The sequence below is a fragment of the Alexandromys fortis genome, unplaced genomic scaffold (assembly GCF_014885135.2).
Source record: "Alexandromys fortis isolate MF-2015 unplaced genomic scaffold, M_Fortis_MF-2015_v1.1 scaffold_106, whole genome shotgun sequence".
NCBI classification, from domain to species: Eukaryota; Metazoa; Chordata; class Mammalia; order Rodentia; family Cricetidae; genus Alexandromys; species Alexandromys fortis.
Genome location: NW_026067980.1, coordinates 2,846,441 through 2,866,738, shown reverse-complemented (window position 1 = coordinate 2,866,738; position 20,298 = coordinate 2,846,441). Strand labels below are relative to the sequence as shown.

General features: G+C 44.6%; 2 protein-coding genes across 16 annotated transcripts in view; both read right to left on the bottom strand.

Annotated features, from left to right (window-relative positions):
• Window positions 1-20,298, bottom strand: part of Cacna1d (calcium voltage-gated channel subunit alpha1 D) — a 424,715-nt gene that overhangs the window by 130,264 nt on the left and 274,153 nt on the right. For all 15 annotated transcript variants that reach the window (XM_050158046.1, XM_050158045.1, XM_050158057.1 and 12 more), the window contains exons 4-7: window positions 15,003-15,142; window positions 4,993-5,135; window positions 936-1,088; window positions 351-547 (exon numbers count right to left, since the gene is read on the bottom strand). In XM_050158046.1, the coding sequence (XP_050014003.1) occupies window positions 351-547; window positions 936-1,088; window positions 4,993-5,135; window positions 15,003-15,142 (633 nt within the window). The remainder of the gene's footprint in view (window positions 1-350; window positions 548-935; window positions 1,089-4,992; window positions 5,136-15,002; window positions 15,143-20,298) is intronic.
• On the bottom strand, window positions 7,858-8,327 carry LOC126511133 (40S ribosomal protein S25-like). Its single transcript, XM_050158063.1, has one exon. It carries the CDS (start codon window positions 8,305-8,307, stop codon window positions 7,930-7,932), a length of 378 nt encoding a protein of 125 aa, XP_050014020.1. The 5' UTR covers window positions 8,308-8,327; the 3' UTR covers window positions 7,858-7,929.

Sequence of the window (20,298 nt, the reverse complement as noted above, 5' to 3'; positions counted from 1 at the left end):
GGACTGGGAATCCAGGCACTGCTTCCTCGGGAAATGTTGCTCTAGCCCTCTGAGTTGTGTCAGGACAGCCCTGGCCTCCAGAGTTCCCAGAGAGCTTAGCGGGCAGGAGCAACTACAGTTAATAACAAGACCCCAAGCGGTGCTGGGGAGGTGGAGGACTAGAGGCCAGGAGCTAACGCTATGCAGTAGCCTTCTAGTGCTGGGGAATTCCCCGGAGCAGGAGGAGGGGGCTCACCAAGTGAAGAGCGGCCTAGGTCTGCTTCCCTTCCCAAAGAACTGACCCCCAGGACTCCGTGCTCAGCTGCTCTCACAAGGGAACAGCATGCCCTGAACGCCCCTGAGCTGCTTACCCAGTAGAGCACATCTGTCCAGCCCTCCATGGTGATACACTGGAACACAGTGAGCATGGCAAAGGCAAAGTTATCAAAGTTAGTGATGCCTCCATTGGGGCCAACCCAGCCACTCCTACATTCCGTGCCATTGGCGGTACACTGGCGTCCATTCCCTGAGAACGCACATGGAGCTGGGTCCTCTTCAGCTACGATATCTACAGGGAAGGAAGGAAGGAAGCAGAGGACAGTTCAGAAGACGGGCACCAGGCCTCCGCTCAAGCCAGAACACCAGACACGGGCACCTTTGCCGCCTCACCCGGAACATTCCCCTGACGGTGGAACTCAGCCTCTTCTAGACACCTACCACTGCCCTGCCCTGCCCACACATTCGCGGGCCTTTCCTGGGCTTACTGGATGGAGTTACCTGCTTTACTCTGAGCAAGTCCCCATCTTTATCTGCTATCGGGATGGAAAAGGAGAACAGATTCCCTCAACACACACACGCGGAGAGAACAGATGGGAATAAAAGTCTCGGGAGACCCCCATCTCCCCCCAAACCAAAAATGCTTTCATGTTTGGGTAATAATTACTGTCGCTACTCACCTGAGTCAGCAAAAAAACATGTTTTGTGCATTTTTCCAATAAAAAGTTCCAATCCTATAATAGCATAGATGATAATTACAAATAATACCAAAAGGGCTATGTGAAGGAGGGGGACCATGGCTTTTATAATGGAGTTCAGAACAACTTGTAAACCTAGGAGAGAGAAAAATCCATTTGTGAGTTTAGGGAGCCACTTTAAATGTATTGCAAATATAATCCCCAGTGGTGCTTGCTCTATTTATGGCATAGAGTAATAAAATGTAGAGCTATTTCAAAGCTGTTGATTAATAATACTAAGCCTGGATATGAGATGAGATAAAAAGGGACTCTTAAAGATCATTTAATCCAACTCCTTCACTAGACAGATGTGAAGAATGAATGCCCAGAGAGGAGTAGCCAGTAATAAAATCATTTATTCACTCACATACTTTTTTTTTATTCCATTTAACAGACCACCCAAATATGCAAAATACAGAGGATAGTGCTTTGGATAATGTAAAGATGAATTACACAAACCTCCCTCAAAGAGGTTATAGTCTAGAAGGAAGTAAAAGGATTTAACACAAACTACTCTCAGGTGGTATGCAAACAGTGTACGACCAACAGCAAACGGAAAATCAAAGAGGAATAAAGGTACTGCCTCTGAGCAGGATGAGGGCAGAAGATCTGATGAAGGTTCCCACTGGTCTGGGCCTGAAGACAGAACGTCACAGGCAGGCCTTGGCAGAAAACCCAACACAGAAGTAAGCAGTGTACAGTGTGAGCTGGGGTGGGTTTGTCATCACAGCTAGTCATAAAGGCCATCAGCAACGTGGTCACAGCATGCGGTTCTGCGTTTGGGATTTGGGTTTGGACTCAGACCTGAGTTCACTGGCAGAAGTTGTCTCGGAGAGAGCAAATGGACAGCAATAAGCTCAGAAGGCAGGGAAACGGCTCGAGAGAGGTGGGAACACAGAGCAGGAGGGGGCCTGACTCCAACTACAGGCTAGAATGAAGAAAGGGAGCCTCGGGGGCGCTCCCGTGATCTCGTGCAGGCTTGGGGGCAAATTACAGTTGTCCTCCAGCACCCCAAAGAGAAGAAATCCCTTTAAGTGTTTTCAAGGCAGTCCCTCTAGGATGGAGGGTGTAAGCAGGGGCAGTAGGAGGCCGAGAGTGGGTTTGGGAAGGTCGGGGTTCAATATTCGGCATAACATCAGGGTGCAGGTGTAGGTACATCTACAAGGTAGGTGGGCTTGAGAGATGAGAGCCTCAATAGAGCTGCGGTGCAGGGACAGATGCCAGAGAAGACATGACAGGGAACAGATAGAGGGAAGGGAAGGAGGACCCAGAGCCCACACTAGAACTGGGCTTCCTGGCTCAGTGCTCAGCATCTTGCATTCTTCCCACTGCCCAAGCATCAGCTTCTATATGGGTGACTCATTCCTTTTCCTTTCTTCCCCTTCTTATTCTTCCAACGTTTATTCAAATACAGAAAAAAGAACAGAAGAAGCTGAGCTCCTTAGAGTTAAAACAAAGCAGCAGCCGCAATAAGCCAAGAAAGAGAGAAGCAACCCTAGCCGTTACAGCCACCTGTCTCCCCTGGTAAGTGCACATGAAAAAAAGTGGGGGGCAGGACAGGAGGCTCACAAGGGGTCTTCAAGACCAGCAAGACCATGTCTCCCCAAAACTTTCTTTGCTGCTAAAATTCTAGGCCCATCCTTAAATGTTCAAATGGGTTCTTTTGAAAATAAGACTAACAAGATGATTCTTAGGTTTTTTGTCTATTGCAGGCAATAAATGGAGTGGGGGGAGCATTGGCTCCCATATACATGGACAGAATTTCTTGGCTGCTATTCTGATATTTTCTTTTCTACTTTTCTGTTTTTAGACATGGATAAGGCCATTCTAAAGCACCTAAAAGTTATCTCTTAAACCCTACTGCAGTGAGCCATTTGTCTCAGGAATGTAGTTATGTTTAGTATAACTACTGCATTTCAGATTGGCCAAACTTAGGAGCTCATATCAAGTTGTATCACAAACTGAGCACACATGCTTTCATTACATCCAGCTCCCTGAGACATAATCACATGCGCAGTGTGAAGGCTTGGGAAGGCTGCCATGCCAGGGCAGGGAACCCAGGACTGTCCCCTCGTGGCTTCTCATAAGCCGTGAGAGTTCAAAAGTCACTGCTTCCTAATTAGTTTCACAGAGTTTCTCCGAAGGATGGTGGAAACTGGCCGGAGGGTCTCCAGTGTGCTTTTCCATCTTTATGGTCTTGGATTCTAGTTTTGTTCTTTCTTTTGTTTAAGATAGGGTCTCAATATAATGCATTGGCTGTCCTGGAACAAAAATTAAATTCTGTGCAACAGCCTCAGTCTTCAGGAGGGCAAAGGCAATGCTTGCTTTGAAAGGACAGCTAAACATTCCTGAGCATCTTCAATGATTTCAGGAGCTTGAGAAGAAATCACCAAGTCCAGAGCTGAAAATAACACGGCCTGTGAGTCCCAGTTCCTCTCCCCAAACCCATTTGGATCTGAGGAAAATGTTCCTAACACAGTCAGCTAAAATATGGGCTGAAGGTTTGGGCCTCGATTCTCTCTAGTGATCCGTGGAAGAACAAGACACAGACCACCACAAACCTCACATAGTCTTGTGTCTTTGCAGGAAGTAAGAGCAGAAACTGTTTTGTAGTGCTTGTGGAACACTAACCCTTCTGTACAAACCTCCTTAGCCAAGAAGCCAAGGCCAAGCCAGGCCAGTTCCGAGAGTTTTCCCTGGCAGGGGCCGCTCATATACACACGAGCCACAGTTCCGTGTCTGCACGCAGCACACGCCACAGCCAGGCTGGCCTGTCATTTGCTCTTTAGGGGAAAAGGGCTGTCATGGTTACTTTGAAATTAGATTAAGCTGTGACAACTAAATCAGAAAGAGCATATTTGCTCGCTGAGCCCTTCACTTCATCACGTTACACTTAACAGTGCCAGCCACTGCCAAGGTATTTCTGTTTCTCTCAATTGCTTCCAGGCAGTTCTGTGGTTTTTGACTTGCACTGATCTTTTTCAATGAAAATAAATGAACCATCTGGAAAAATAAGTACACTTAAAACACCACTTCCTACATTTTAAATGTTAAATTTGGAAATGTAGCATTTTTTTTCCAGAGGTGTTTGGTGCGTTCTGAGTGCCTAAGGTTTAATAAAACTTCCTGAAGACAGGCTGGGAGGAGAAGAGCCAGTGTTCCAATGGTGGTGTGAGCTGTGGAAAGCGGCTGTATTCAGCAGCCCTATATCCTTGGTTCCCGCTGAGTGGTCCACCTCCCAGAAGCACCGATGCCAGGACAGGTATGAGGGCGTCGACACTCTCGAGGCCCCAGAAAATGCACTCTTACCAAGCGGAAAGCTGATGACGCGAAGGCTAGGCAGGCTTCTTAAGGAGGGAGCTTCCCTCTGCAGCCCAGAGGACAGAGTCAGAAGGCAAGCGGGGCCAGGCCCTGACTGACGTGGTAGGGTCTACTAGAAGGCACCAGTCCGCCTCACACTCCTGCTAGGGTCTTCCTTCAGGGTCTGGTGGGGTTCTTATGCCACCATCACGCAGGGTAGTGCGGTGCTTTCCACCCAGGAATGGAGACTGCCACGCTCATCCCTCTTCTCAGAGAGGGACAGGTGTCATTGCTAGTGGGGCCAACTGGAGTTCCAGGAGTCCAGCCCCGCCTGTTTCTTCCACTCAGAGCCCCCCAACTTCAACACTGATACTTCTAGGTGAACAGACTTGGGAGTAAGGAAGAAAACCCCAGGATTCTATTGGAGTGCAGAACTAGACAGGACACCAGAGGTCAGAAGCCCACTGCCACCCAGCCTCTCTTTGTGAAAAGACTCTGAAAAGCAGATGGCAGTAAACACCACCTGTCCCTCTTTCAGGAATGTCCCAGAGAGCCACCGTGATGGTGTACAAGTCCTCCAGCATCAAGGAAGGGCCACTGCTGCTGAGCCCCCACCTCAGAGCACACTCTCCTGATCCTCAGACCCACCCAACAGGGAAGAAGTCGTACTTCGGAGGGGTAGGAAGCAAAATGTGCTTACTGGGTACTCCTGATACAAGTCGAAGTGGTCTTAACACTCGGAAGGCACGGAGGGCTTTGACATCAAAGCCTCCTGATTTGCCACTAGAGTGGTTCCCGCCTTCTGTTTCTTTGGTTAATTGTTCCAAAATGACACTAAACAATCTGGAAGAGGAATAGAGAAACACGCGTTAGCCTGTCATCCAGGTAGGTAAAACAGCATGTTATTAGTGGTTATTTTAACAAGGGCTATTTCTGGGCAAAGGCTAACTAAATAAAAGGCAGCTAAACAAAGGCGAGAACCTGGCCATGGGACCCTAGCCTGCTCTGCTTACCTGAAGGACCTCTGATGGATGCCACCAAAGCAACCAGAAGCAGGGGCTCATTGAGAACAAAGGGCATTGCAACAATGGTAAAGGTCTTGGTAGTCAGGGCTTGCGAACCTGAATTGTATGCTAGGCACTTCACATCTGCCACCATGCTTGCCCTCACAAAAGCCTTCTCCTGTAGCATTGTCAAGACCCCTTTACATACGTGTTGACAGGAAAGGCTCATCTGCCTATGGTCGGGCCACCAGTGGCAGGCTAACATTTGAATCCAGAGACTGTGGCCGATGAGGATAAGATGTAGGTTCCATGAGGGCAGTGTGTTTTCATCTCTTCATTTTGTCTGTTTCAGGCTTGGTTCCTAAAACAGTTCCTGACACATACAAAGCACCCAAGAAATGTCCAGAGGAGGAAATAGATGGGTAACTTCAAAGTCCCGCATCTTAACGTGTTACACCGCTCCCTGCGCAGACACTGACACACGCCATCTGCAGCCTCCCTGGGGTGTTTGTCAAAACAATATGGACCACAGATAGATGCCAAGGAGCTGCGGTGTGCAAAGGCTAAAAGAGGTGTCTAAGGGAAGGCATCAACACCATTTTCTCTTCTGGAACGTGAGTAATGTTACATCTGGCAGCAATGATGAGTTTTTTCCCGACTCTCAGAAGGTTTTCTGGATATCACTATTTTTGGACAATCTCGTTTGACAGTTACTTTTGCTTTTTTAAAATAAATATTTTTTCTTTGGAATGGCTGCTCATTTTTTTTTTTCAGAGTAAATATAAATTTGCTCATTGCAAACAGCATTACCTCTTGCCCATCAGATTGTGGGAATGACTGGCCCAGCAACAAAGAAAAGGTTTTTAAAGTTTAATTAGCAGCCAAAACAGAAATCCTGCCCCCTCCTTGACAGGCCTCTGGGTCACCAAGACACTAGGGCCATAAAACACAGGGTGGTCTGATCGCTGGTCTGATTGGGCACAGCTCTGTCACTCCAGGACAACCGTTTTAATAACAAAACAGCATTAGCAAGGGCCCAGGAGAGGAAACAAGTCAAGCTGATGGGGCGCTAGCTTGAGTTGCAGCTAGGGAAACTGATCAAGGTAGGACAGGATTCTTAGTATGTTTGCTTTTAAAAATGACTGTAAACTCCTGCAGCAAGGCTAATGCTAAAAAGAATCTCTCTTCCAAAAACCAAGTTCATAGCTTCAGAGAAAACAAGTAACAGGAAGAAGGGCAAACTTCAAACCCTGCAAATGTGGACAGCAGGAATGTTGGACCCAAATGGTTAGAAAAACAACTTCTGCAGGTGGTGCCTGAGGCCTGCTCCCCAGCACAGGGTGACAGAGGAGTGTTCCCTGCACAGGTGGCTGAGGAATGCTCCCCACATGGTGGCTGAGGAGTGCTCCCCGTACGGTGTGACTGAGGAATGATCCCATGCACTGGAGTTTTGCAATATGAACCTTAGAGTCATTACACTCCGTTCTTCAACAGCGTTCATGAAAACAGGTGACTAGGGTCTCTGCTACTACAAAAGAGGCCGAGGCAGAGGGAAGCCCGCTGCCACTTGTAGCTGGCATGAGCTATGAAGCTCTCTTCTCCAGGGCTCAGTTTCCCTCTCAGTAAAATGAGAAAACTTCAGAATCTCAGAGCTCTGCCCTCCCTGATCTCAGATTCTACCGTCTGTTTCTCTCCCACTCCTATCAGTAACAACAACAAAGCACCATGCATGTCAGCACCTGAACAGAAGGAGGAGGAAGCAGCAATGTGGGAAATTTGATTCAAAGACATCATCATGGCTCCTTTTCTATAATTTTTCTTCTGCTTTTGTCACAATTTATCAAGAATTCTACTTTGTGTTTTTTTTTTATTGTGGTAGGAACTGGATTACTATTTTATAGAAAAACAATCCGTGAATTTTTTTTATACTAATGAAATACCATTGAGTCTAGCTGTGCCTTAAGTTACTTTATTGTTACAATCAACTTTACCACAACTTAGTTTACATGAGAAACGCACCTGCTTCAGGACTAAATTAGCTGAGTTATGACAACCGTGTAAGATGTAAGGAGACAAGACAGAGGACTCCCGCCTCTCAAGTCTTCCCCCTCCCTGAGCATGGCTCCCACTGAAGGGCCAGTCCCCTACAGAGGTGGTACCCTTTTTAGGAAAATATGAAGGAACCACATGGCACACTTTTTTGCTTATCATATTTTTAAAGATTCACCCAAGCTATTACATTTATAAGTTTCTTTTACTGTTAAATAAAATATTCAATTAAGTAAACACACCATGATGATTTTTATCAATTTACCTGTTCTGTGGTATTAAGCTATTTTCAGTTTTCCTCTATTTTGAATAAAGTCTTCCTGTGGCCACATTTCTTTATTTCCTTGGATAAATACCAGAAAGCTAGTAATAAAGTCACGTGGTAAATGTTTATAATGCTGGAAGGAAGGGGGGGATCTTTCTAAGTGGTTTCACTGTTTCCATGTGTTGGCTACCATTTGATCTCTTTACACCCAGTTGTCCCAGTAGAAACACAATGCTGTTACTATGGTTTTAATTAGCATTTCTTTTTTTTTGATTTAATAAAGTTTTATTTTTCCAAATGTACAGCTGATTGAACCTGTTCAAGCATCTTCACCAGCAGCTGGGGCATCTCCACCCTTTGTGTTTCTGGTGTAAATTACTTGGGCTCTGTGCTTTGAAACCAGCTTGATAAGCCCTTTACTAAGAAGCTCCTGAAGAGCTGCCCTGGCCAAGGAACCACGAATCTTCAGTCTCTCAGAGACCACGGCTGGAGTAATAAGTTTATAGTTGGGCACTTCCTTACAGAGTTTGTTGTATGTAGCCTTGTCAAACAGGACTAGATTGTTGAGCTTGTCCCGAACTTTGCCTTTGGACCACTTCTTCTTTTTGGCCTTGCCACCGGACTTATTTACTGGGTCTTTGTCTTTTTTGGCCGACTTTCCGGCATCTTTCTTCTTCTTGTCATCCTTGGGCGGCATGATAACAATATTCAAGAGCTACTTGGCCAATCACATATTTTTTTAATGAAGATCCATTCAGATATTTTGTCTATTATGTAGTGTGCTATCTTCTTGAATAGGCCTTTATACATGCTAAATGTATACATCTGATCAAGTCCTGGGTATACACTTTTTTACCCTCTGTGAATATACATTATATACATTTTATCCTCTGTGAATATACATTATATACATTTTCATTCTCTGTGAATAGACATCATATACATTTTTACCCTGTGTGAGTATACATTATATACATTTTACCCTCTGCGAGTATACATTAGATACATTTTTACCCTGTATGAGTATACATTATATACATTTTCACTCTGTGTGTATACATTACATACATTTTGCCCTCTGTGAATATACATTATATACATTTTTAACCCTCTGTGAGTATACATTATATAAATTTTTTGCCCTCCATGAACTGCTTTTTTTAAAATTTATTTTCTTCACACTGGCTTTTGAAGAAAAGTTTTAAACTTTGGTAAAGTTGAATCTTTTCATTGTCTCTTCAATGGGTGCTGCTTTTGGCCTGTTTGTCTTTTGAGACAGGATCTCATATGTCCCAGGCTGGCCTCAGACTCATTACATAGCTGAGGAAGACCTTGATTGAGTTCCTCAGCCTTCTCCACTTGTGCAGAGATTTAAGGAGTTCACTATCAGCACCTATGCCTTAGAATTTTTTTATTTCATTTTATTTTATTTTTGCCTTAGAAATCTTTGCCTGCCTGGGAGTCACAGAAGTTTTCTGCAGTATTTTCTCCTTGGAATTTTATAGCTTTAAATATGTCTGTCTCTGGTCCACGTGAAGCAGCATTCCACATGGTTGGAGGCAAGACTGGTCTTTCACATTGACAACGAGTTGTCCCAGCACTATTTACTGGAAACAAACTTGTCATGTCATTGCTTTATTAAGGCATTTTTTTCTAAAATCAATTGATGGCTTACACACATGGCTATTTCTGGATGCCCCCCTTTGATTCCATTGATCTTCGTGTCAACTCCTAACATCAATATTGCACTATCTTGACACCAATAACATTAGAGCACACTGTAAGATCAGCTTTCATCTTTTCCTTTAAAGATTTCTTTGGCCAGTTTAGAGTCTGTCTAATTTCCACACAGATGCTACAAAAATCTTGCCAATTTCCCCAAAGCCTGCTAGTACTTAGGTTAGTATTCATTCCATACCTTGATTCGGAAAGCGACGGAAGCCCTAAGATCGCCAGCTCCTCTAACACGTGAGTGTGGCACCACACTCAACTTCTTCAGCTCATCTTTGGCTCCTCCCTCAAAGACTGCCATTTTAGTGAGCTATTCATACCTAAATGTTCCATTTTAGTGCCACTGTAAATAGGAACATTTAATACTTTTGTTTTCTAATTGCCCATGGCTACTATTCAGAAGTTCCTCTGCTTTTTATAGTGACTTTTTAATCCAGAAACATGGCTATATTCATTCAGAGAACTCAGATTCTCTACAATTTTTTTTAAGTCTTAAATTTGCTGAGATTTATTCTGTGTTCCTTCTCTTGGGGAAGATGGCATATGCTTGTGAAAAGATGGAGAGTTCTTTGAAAGGGTCAAGGTGGTTAGTGGTAATGTTCATGTGTCCCTGTCTACAGGTCCTCGCCACACTCCAGTACAGAGAACTGGGGTACACAATGGGACCCACCCCTTTCCACTCCTTCTTCAGCTCTAACAGCTACTGTTCTGTTTCGGCATGTTAAAGCTCTGTTACCAGACATTTGAGCAATGAGGATTCTTATATCATCTTGATAAATACCTTTCATTATTATGAAATCTCTCTCTCTTTGTGTGCCCAATAACCCTTTTCTAAAGTCTACTTTGTTAGATATTGATTAGAGACCCTCTTGATGCCTTTTCTGTCCTTTTGTTCACAAATTATTTGTCTTTGCATTGAAGAAGGTCAAAGATATACATTAGACAGTTGTCTTGTTTTTACATATGGCAATCTGGTAAACACATGGTGTTAACTGGGTCACTGCTGTGTTAAACCTTCCATATTTGCTTTCTGTTTTTTCTTTATCCTCTACTTTTTTTCTGAATTGAAATTTTTGCTGTTGTGTTTCCTTCTACTGCACTTAGTCTTCCCTGTTACCTTACTATTAATAATTCAAGCTCTGTGTTTCTCGTGGCTCATCTACGGAAACAGAAGATCTGCAGGTTGCAGCATCTCTGATGTAATGAATCAAGGAGACCAAACAGCCACACATACAGCATAGTTGGGTTACAATAAAACCTTATTTGCCAAAAGTAGGTAGCAAGATGCCTAACTCATGTGGAGAAGCAGACTTAAAGTAGAGATGTCTGACTCTACATCCTGGGATAGAGGGTTGGTAGTTTGCCAATCTAGGCTCCAAGGTTTACTATCTACACTTGAATTGCTCATGATCTGTCTTTAAACAGTATCTTCTCAGCATCAAATATTCCTGAATGCTGAGTCATCTCTCCTGCCTCCTGTTTTACTTTTTAAATTATATCTATCTCTATAGATATAGAATATAAATATAGATATATTTTGTGTGTATGTACACAATATGTATGTGTGTCTGTATATAAATACACACAATATACATGGTTGGGACAGCCATGTAGGTTCTGGGAATTGAGCCTAAGTTCTCTGGAAGAGCAGACAGTGCAATGAGCTCTTGTACCATCTCTGCAGCCCCTGTTTTACTCTTTTTGAGAGGAAATCTTGTTATATTGCCCAGATTGGACTGGAACTTCTGGGCTCAGGTGATTCTCTTGCCTCAGCCTCCTAAGTAGTAGCTGGGGCTTCAGGTACATGACATCATGTCTGCCACTCAGCAAATACTTAAGTGCCTTTTTAACTAACATAACAGAAGAGATGCCAATAAACCATACATTTCACGGAGTTTTTGTTGTGCTTTCTTGGAGTTTTATTGTGCGTGAATAATAACCAGTGGTAGCCATTTCTTTGACAGTTCACATCAGGAAATACAATGTTATGAATTTGTGCCAGGTTAATAATATATTTTGTTTGAACTTTTTGTTGTCATTGTGTTGTTGTTGTTAAATAAAAAAAACCTAGAGTTCCAAAAAAAACAAAAAACAAAAACAAAAACAAAAACAAAACACAGACGACAACAACAACAACAAAAATAGCATCTTCTCATTCTGGGTACTGTCTACACACTTGACAACAGCCCACAATGGTCTTTCTGCCCCCGGTGCTACTGTCAGATTTCAGAGCTACCACAGGTAAAAGCGGCACAGTATGCTGTTACTGGATTTGTTCAGACAGCCACCTTCACAGAGGTTTTAGAATGAGAACGAGTGTCTTTACATTCGCGCTATCTGAAACTCCTCATTTTTTCGTGTGGATCTTCATTTCTACCTGAAGTCATTTTTTCCAGCCTGAAAAGCCGTCTTTCGGCATTTCTGGAGGTGTGAGTCTGTCAGTCATGAAGCCTCAGCTTCGGTTTGTCTTGAAAGGTTTCTATTTTGACTTGGGTTCTGATGGAACTTTACTGGATAAGAACCCTAAGTTGACATTTCCCCCAGAACTCTGAGGATGCATCTACTGCTTCTGGCTTGGACTTGAGATGTCTTTTCTTCTGTTTCCAGATTCTCTTTGCCTTTTATTTCTTAGCATTTTGACTGTTATGACAATGTGCTTTCCTCTGTGGGTCTCTAATCAAGTTTTGCCGAGCATCTTCAACATCTGAGTTCATCTGATATTTGGAACATTTAGAATTATGACCTCAAGGATTTTCTTTTTCCTCTCTCTCCCTTTTAAAAATGATTTACTGATGTATTTATTATGTTATGTACCTGTATGAATTTTATGTGCACTATATGCATGTAGGTTTCCAGAGACACCAGGAGAGGGCATTGGATCCCCTAGATCTGGGATTACAGAACTGGCACGTGGGCTCTGGGAACCAAACCCAGGTCCTCTGCAAGAGCAGCAAAGGCTCTTAACTGTTGAGACATGTCTCCAGTATTTCTCTTCTTCTGAGACTCCAAATACAACATGTTAGAATATGTGATCATTCACAAGTTAGTAAGGTAGTGTTCATTTTTCCTTAATTATTATTGTTAGTGATATATCTTTAAGTTTCCTGATTTATTTATTTATTTATTTCTGCTATTGCCTAATACACTTGTGAGCCAATCTTGGGAACTTTTCATTTCAAACGTACTTTTCACAACTTGAAGTTCCATGTTTTCTTTCTTTTATTGTTCATCTTTCTCCACTGTAGTCCTGTATAACCGTAAGTCCATAAACACAATCATAATTGTTGTTTTACACCCTTATAAAGTCCCCTGCTGTCATGTCTGTAGTTTCTGGGTCTGGTTTTGGTCACAGACTCTCCTCTTGTTAGCGGTCACACTATATGAAGATATATCTAGTATTACCTGACTGCAGGTGAGACACTTAGAATGAGCATCTAAGTATTTAGATTTTATCTGTCCTTTGAAAAGTCTGGTTTTGCTTTTCAGGTAATTAAGTTACATGCTTATCAGTTCTCTCCCCTTCAGGCTCCTTTTCAAACACTGCCACCCAAGCTTCAAGGAGTCTTTATTCTAGAGCAGGGGTAACAGAGTTTTTCTGTAAAGGACTAGACAGTAAATATTTTAAGGCTTTATAGACCTCAACTCAATGACGTCAACAAATGAGCTGACTATGTTACAATAAAACTTTATTTATAAAAGCAGGCTTATGGACGAGGGTTTGATCCCATGGCCACAGTTTCCCAAACTCGACCCTAGATCTAGGTTAACTCTACTACTAATGGTTCTTCTGGGGTGTCTACCCCCAATGAAGTAATTTATTCTGGGTATTTGGATGACAAGCATCTTTCATTCTTAGGCAAGCTATGGCTATTACTTATTTTATAGTTTCTGCTCCCTGTCTTTCTCTTTTCCCTAACCACCTTCTTTGCTTGACTTCGTGGAATGCGGCCCAAACTTCAGAAGACCCCAAGGCGCAGGCACAGAGCTCTCTCCGGTGCTCTCTGACTAGCTGTCTCCCTCCCCGCTTTGTGTTTCTCGGGGCTCCTGAAGCTTTATATCCTAAACTTGGTTCCTTGATCCTGTGGAGTGCTGTTGTGGGAAATTGTTCCATCAGAAAAATAAATAATAAATAAAAAGCCAAGGTGATCGTAGGATGGGAACACAAGATATGAAGCTTAGCATCTCCATTCTCTTGCAGGAAAGGCACACGATTCTTATTGAACCAAGAGACCTCCCAGGCTCCCTTATGACTCCCCGACGGGTGTACCAAGTAAAAGGAGATATTTGCCTTCATGCCTATCTGCCACCTGCTCATTTTAGGCGCATTATCTCTGCAATGCAGCTTAGATGCCAATGTACGATGGGAGGTTTTGCAAAAGCTAACTTTCTTGGTGATAAGTTTAACCATCCAATGGGCTTCCGCTTTGGGTCCCATCTTCACTTCCTAGCGTAAAAGGACATCTCCAAACTTAAGCTGCTCTCCAAAGAGGCAGAAAAAGTCATCTCCAATGAAAAGCCAGAGGAATCACGATGCAAACAGATGATCCAAAAGATAATTCAGCTTGTTCAACTGTGAAAGATAGCTGAGTAAAGTCCCTCACAGGAAAGCGGAGGGATGATTTTAAAAGCTCTCTTGTAATAGCGAGAGGGCTCAGCAGTTAAGAATAGTGGGTGCTCTCGCGGAGGACCTGTGTTAGATTCCCAGGGCCCCCACAGTGGCTCAACACCATCTGTTACTCCACTTTGAGGGACACGAGGCCCTCTCTTAGCTCTCGTGGGCACTAGACAAGCATGTGGTACACAGACACACATGCAGGTGAGAGACTCATATACATAAAGTAAAAATAAATACATCTTTAAAAGCACTCTTGGTGGACACCAGCATAATTCTAGGAGTAACTCATAGAACAGCAAGGGAGCGCAGCCCCAGGGCGGGGCTGTGTCATGTCTTCCTTGGTGGGGACTGGCTGCAGAGACCTGATTCGTGTCTCCTCTGCTGGCAACATTTCCAGGTGCGGAAGGAACAGAACAACACAGACCTCTATTTTTCTCCCCAACGTTCTCCTTCAACTAAACCTACCGGCGTCTTCCTCTTAACAGGGTTTGAAAGAACACCTGGTTCTCTGCATTGCTTAGTTTTCTATTTTATGGCAGCCAGGTGACAGTATTCAGACACTGGTTTTGTTATTTAGAATGGGAAAGTGGCATGCCAGAGTTGTTTCTTCCACAAGTCAGCATAAAAGCATAACAGCTTAGTTCAAGGGGTATCAGACAGCCAAGGACCTCGCCGCCAGGAAGCTTTATCATGTGATGCCCGCCTTTTTAACTAGGAGGGTGCAGTTTCAAGAGCTGTGCTCACTTGCCTCCACCCACCCGCAGGGAGGGCCTATTTGTGGAGATTCAAGGCCTAGGGAGGTGAATCATCCCTCATTAGCATTAGACTTCCTCATCCACGCCACCAGTCAGGAGAGATCTTCACACCTGACTCTGCCCAGGGATTGACAGCAGCTCTGTCAGCACGAAAACATCCAGCCAACCAAAAAACTCTGGACAGGACTGGTGCCATCGCTTGGCCTAGGAACAATCCTCTTCTCCAAGAAGGCTGCGTACCCTTTACCACCCAGTCCCCACCAACATCTCCCCAAAGCAAGAGGGACTTACCCTACTATTACTATAACAAAATCCAGTAAATTCCATCCATTCCTAACGTAAGCGTTAGGGTGCAGCAACAATCCATACGCTATAATCTTCAGAAATGTCTCCACTGTAAAAATAATCAGGAAGGCATATTCTACTTTTTCCTGTAAAGAGAAACAAATGCACCAGGGGTGAAAGGGGGAATGAAAGAGAGAAGCAGTGAATAGAAATCTGCCGCTAAGAGACGATAATTCTATTATGAGAACCGAATCCGCTGCCCTGCACCTGGGCTGGGAAAGTATTTTCATTTTAATGCTGAATTTCTCATGAGCAGCTACGTGTTAAACCCTATCATTCAGGCTGCATTATTGCATTTTGCCACCTGCCCTGATGCATGTGCAATGAGTCTGCCTAGGCTATAACGGGCACGTTTTCTATTTGCACACATTTGCACAACACAGCACTCCCCCCCTCCCCCCGAGATTTCCAGATCAGGCCCAGAAAAGCACAAGGATGAGCAAACATCTCAACAACGACTTTGAACAGAATTCCCTCTGGAAAAAACAAAGATGTAGTAAAATTAACCCTTATTTCTTTGTGGGTTTTCCTCTCACACCTCAAATCCAAGTCAGTTTTGTCACTGTGTGGCAAGGTGACCTTGGACAAGTACCTATTCTAGTCTAGATTTTACTGCTCTCACCCACAGGGTGAAAGGCAGTGAGCTCAGACACAGAAGACACTGCCTAGTGACTGGCACACCTCCCCTTCCTGATTGAAACCACTGATGGACCCTCAAGCAGCCTCTGGGATATAGCTTTGCCTCCTTCTTGTAAGGATCCGTCCTGTCTCTTTAAGAGACAAGCCGTGGGGTGGGGAGAAGGAGAGATGAGCAGAGAGGCAGAGAGAGAGAGAGACAGAGAGAGAGAGAGAGATAGAGAGAGACAGAGAGAGAGAGACAGAGAGACAGAGAGGCAGAGAGCTAGAAGCTTCCTCTTCAAGAGGGAGAGGGAAAAGGAAGAAACTCAGGCAGCCATCAGGAAGGGGTGGGGCTTATCTCTTAAAGAGCTAGGACAGATCATTACACTTCTTAGTACCCGTGGCCACTCCCGTCCCACTGCCACACACCTCTGTAGCATTATTGCCTGATGGCTAGAACCTCTGTGATTCCAACCCACATGACCTCAATCATCAGGCCTAAATGATGCCCAGCCCTCTGCCTATAAATGTTTTCTTTATACAGCCCCAATTTGGAGAGAAACCAAGATGGACAGGGCCACATGTAACCAAGCAACATTTTCTAGTTTTAACCTACTCAACAAAACAATCAAACAAACAAAAAATCAAGGAGAACTTTTCTCTGCGGGCTCTATAGCCCTCTGCTGCTATCATCCTTAGAAGACCAATCCCTAGAACCATGGACTTTACTCAGTAGTATACAGGAGGCTCCAACAAATTTGGAAACAGGGAGCTCTTCCTTCATATCACAGCCACCACAGAAGGAGCCAGGATTAGAAAAACAGCCCGACTCTGGCCGTACTCTTGAAAACTTTGGTCTGGTGGAAGACGCGGAGTTTCAGGCATGTACACAGAGAGCCTCTGAAATCACGAGTTAGCGGGAGAATACTTCAGCATCTGTGTGGAAGCCGAAGGTCTCAGCCACAGCACCTGCCTGTGCCCTTCCGGCTGCTCACACAGGGGAAGGCAGACACCGCTGTCACACGTGACCACTATTGCAGACATGTATTTATAAATGCTAATTTATGCCTTTTAAAAGAAATGCTTCTGCACAGAAACTTCTTATTTTGGAAATCATCTTTTAAAATATGCATTTCAGGGTAAGTCCTACCGGCCTGCCTTCCTGAAAGTGTTACATATCTATGCACTGCTGCACACATGTGCCTGCAGTAGCTGCAGTGCTCTTCCGCACCTCAGTGCCTCAGCTTCGCCCTAGGCTGCAGGCCTCTGCTGCCAGACAGCTGCCCCAGGACAGAATTCTCTCATGGTTTGTCCACCTGTACCTTCCCTCAGGGCACTCTCCAACTGCAGTCTATGCGTCAGGACAGTGCCCACCCTGTTGACCCCTCACTGGTTACATGAACCCCAACTGAACAGCTTTGGCTTCTCTAACCCTAGACCATTCTTGGCTCTTAACTTCCCCCTGCCCACGTGTGAGTGTGAGTGTGTACACACGTGTGTTCATATATATGTGGAGGCCAATGGAAAGTCAGCAGGCATCAATTCTCTCCTCCTACCAGGTGGGTTCAGGGGAATGAATGAATTCAGGTCATAAGGCTTGGCATCAAGCCTCCCCACCCTCTGCTCTACCTAGTCAGTCCTGGCACCCGTCACTTCTAAACCTGCCTCCAGTGCTCTTTGGATCCATGGAACATCATCTTAGACTGTTATCAGTCTAAGAAACTCTCTTTTGAGATGGTCAGAATCAGTAAGTTTATGATGTCAAAGCCCTAACTCACACCCATTCATAACTTCCAGCCCTCTGAACAGATTAAATTCTCAGCTGCTCATCCTGTGATGGAGGTGGGTCTTGTATCTTATCTGTTGCTTTCATTGGTTAATAATAAAGAAACTGCCTCGGCCCTCATAGGACAGAAAATTAGGTAGGTGGAGTAAACAGAAGAGAATGCTGGGAAAAAGAAGCTGAATCAGGGAGTCGCCATGATTCTCCCACTCCAGACAGACGCAGGTTAAGATCCTCCCTGGTAAGCCACCTCGTGGGCTACACAGAATATTAGAAATGGGTTAGAACAATATGTAAGAGCTAGCCAATAAGAGACTACAGATAACGGGCCAGGCAGTGTTTAATAGAATACAGTTTCCGTGTAATTATTTCGGGCATAAGCTAGCCATGCGGGCGGCCGGTTGCCGGGGACGCAGCCCTGCCGCCGCTCCTATTTCAACAATCCTGGGTACCCCTCCCTCAACATTTTGGTCATCCTTCCCACGCCTCCCCTTTCTTCCTTCCTACAGTCAGCTCCTCTGGGCTAGGCAGCCCTGAAGACACCACAGAGTGGCACGTGCACCACCACAGGCCACATGTGGACCTGCAGGCTACTGCCGTGGCACCCCGGTTTCCCTACTCTTTCCTCGCCACGTCCTAGGTGGATGTCCTCATAGAAGACACGCCCCACAACCTCCCATACAATACAATGAATACAGTGAGGGGCAGAGCTGGACTCTGCACGGGGCACTGTGTAGAGAGTCAGGGAGGAACGTGACCTCTGAAAGCTCACAGAGAAGAATCTGTGACTTTAACCAGAGGCCCCAGCCTCTGAAAATACTCACCTGCTGTGCTCAGAGCTGCCCTGACCACCAAATGTGCATCGTCAATATGCTTCCAAGACTACTAGTTCTAAGAGAACGAGATAATCTAAAAACAGCACACTGACTTGACAATTCCTTCCCTTTCATCTTCTCTGCTTTATTTAGTAGGCCAGACAGAAAAAAAAAAAAAAAGCATTGGCTGCCATGCCATCAATATTCATAGCGGTTACATCCCTACGTCAAGATGGTGCCATACTTCAGAGTAGAAAAACACGACAGAGAACAGAGAGTACACCTACCAAACACATTTGCTTTTCCCTCTGCCTTTTATTTATAAGTAATTGTGCCACAATAATGAGGACCATTCGTGTAACTGACTGGCTGAAGGACTTTTTTATATCCCTCCCTTCTCCTCATCCTCCTTTTTTAAAAGATGTTGGCTCCTCTTTTCAAAATCTTTAGTGAATTGCTTGATGGAACAAGTTGTAAGAAATAGAAGCTAGCTATAATATGGTTCTTTGTTACAGAGATTCTGCCAAATCCAAATGAACAAGCACAGCCTGGTAGACCAGTTGACCTATAAGCCAGTGACATCCAGTCTTCAATTCTGACATTATAAAAGACTTCTGAGAGACAAGGGTACCTCTACATTAAACAAACTGAGTATTATTATTACTTACTATTATTTTGGCAAAACAAAAACTGAGGAAGTTTGATAGTTACCTATTTCAAAAGGATTGCTCATTTAAAGAAAGAGAGTAGATTTGAATAGGAAGGTAAGAAGGTGGCCAGACAGCATGGAAAAAGTCTGGAGGCAGAGAAGTCAGGTGACCTCTAGCACAGGGGCACAGAGGTTTGTAGCAGAGACAGATGGGAGCACTAAAGATGGAGCCATGGCAAAAAGAAGACAGGGGAAGCCGACAAAGGACAGGAGAGAACCCCCTAGACTTGAAATGATAACCCTTCCCTACAAAGCCTAGGCCAAGGCTGCATCAAAAAAGTGACCCCCACAACCTAAACAGGAAGATTGCATGACTCCAACCCCCGCTATCTGCCAAGCACAGCAAGGCTAGATGACTCAGCCATCCCCCGCAGGGATTTCTTCTCTCTGACAGGAGGTCCGAGTAGGTAGGGCCAGTCAAACTGGCCTCTTGAAAGATATCACCTGAAACCACTCTAAGGCCCAAGTCTCCCATGAGACTTTAAGCTATCAGAGAAATAAAAGCTCAAATCTAGTTTTGTGTTTTCTTTTAGTATGAGGATTGAGGGTTTCTTCCGGGAGCATGTGACTACAGGTGCATATGTACATGCACACACGTGTGGAGCACAGAGCTCAACCTCAGGTGTCATTCTTCCTCAGGAGCTATCAGCCTTGTCTTATGGTTTGCCTGGAGCGCACCAACTGTACTTGCTAGTCAGAGGACACCAGGGACCCGACTATCTCTGCCCACCTAGTTCTGGGCTCACAAGTGCATAGCAACATGCCCAGAGTCTTCACATGGGCTCTGGGGATCAACGTCAGGTCCTCCTGCTTACTCAGCAAGCACCTTACCCACCAGTCATTTCCCCAACCCTCAAATCTAACTCTGGTACCTGGTTTACCTTCTTAAGCAGATCTTTAACAGTAGGACAGTCTCTAAGTCAAGCTTCTGAACTAATTTCCAGTCTCCAAGCCACTTAATCTTAAAAAGGCCTTTAGGAAACCCACACCAACAACTAGCAGGGACTGGGAGATTCCAGAATATTTGGTTCTTTTCTCCAGGGTCTTTGTGCTGTGTGCTGTGGTATCAGCATTCATCCATCTGTCAGCCTATCCATCCATCTGGCCATGTGTGCATCTGTCTGTCCATACATCCTGAGCTGGTTCCTCCATAGTGTAGCTTAGCATCTAACCCTGAGCCCCCAGCTGGCTGACAAGGCTACGGAGGCCGATACAGGCCGTGGCATTCACCTCTTGGCTTTGGTCATCCACCCATGCAGCCTTTTTCTTTGAGAGGTTTTCCTGGAGTGTGAGAAGCCGTTCCATGTGCCTCTTTGT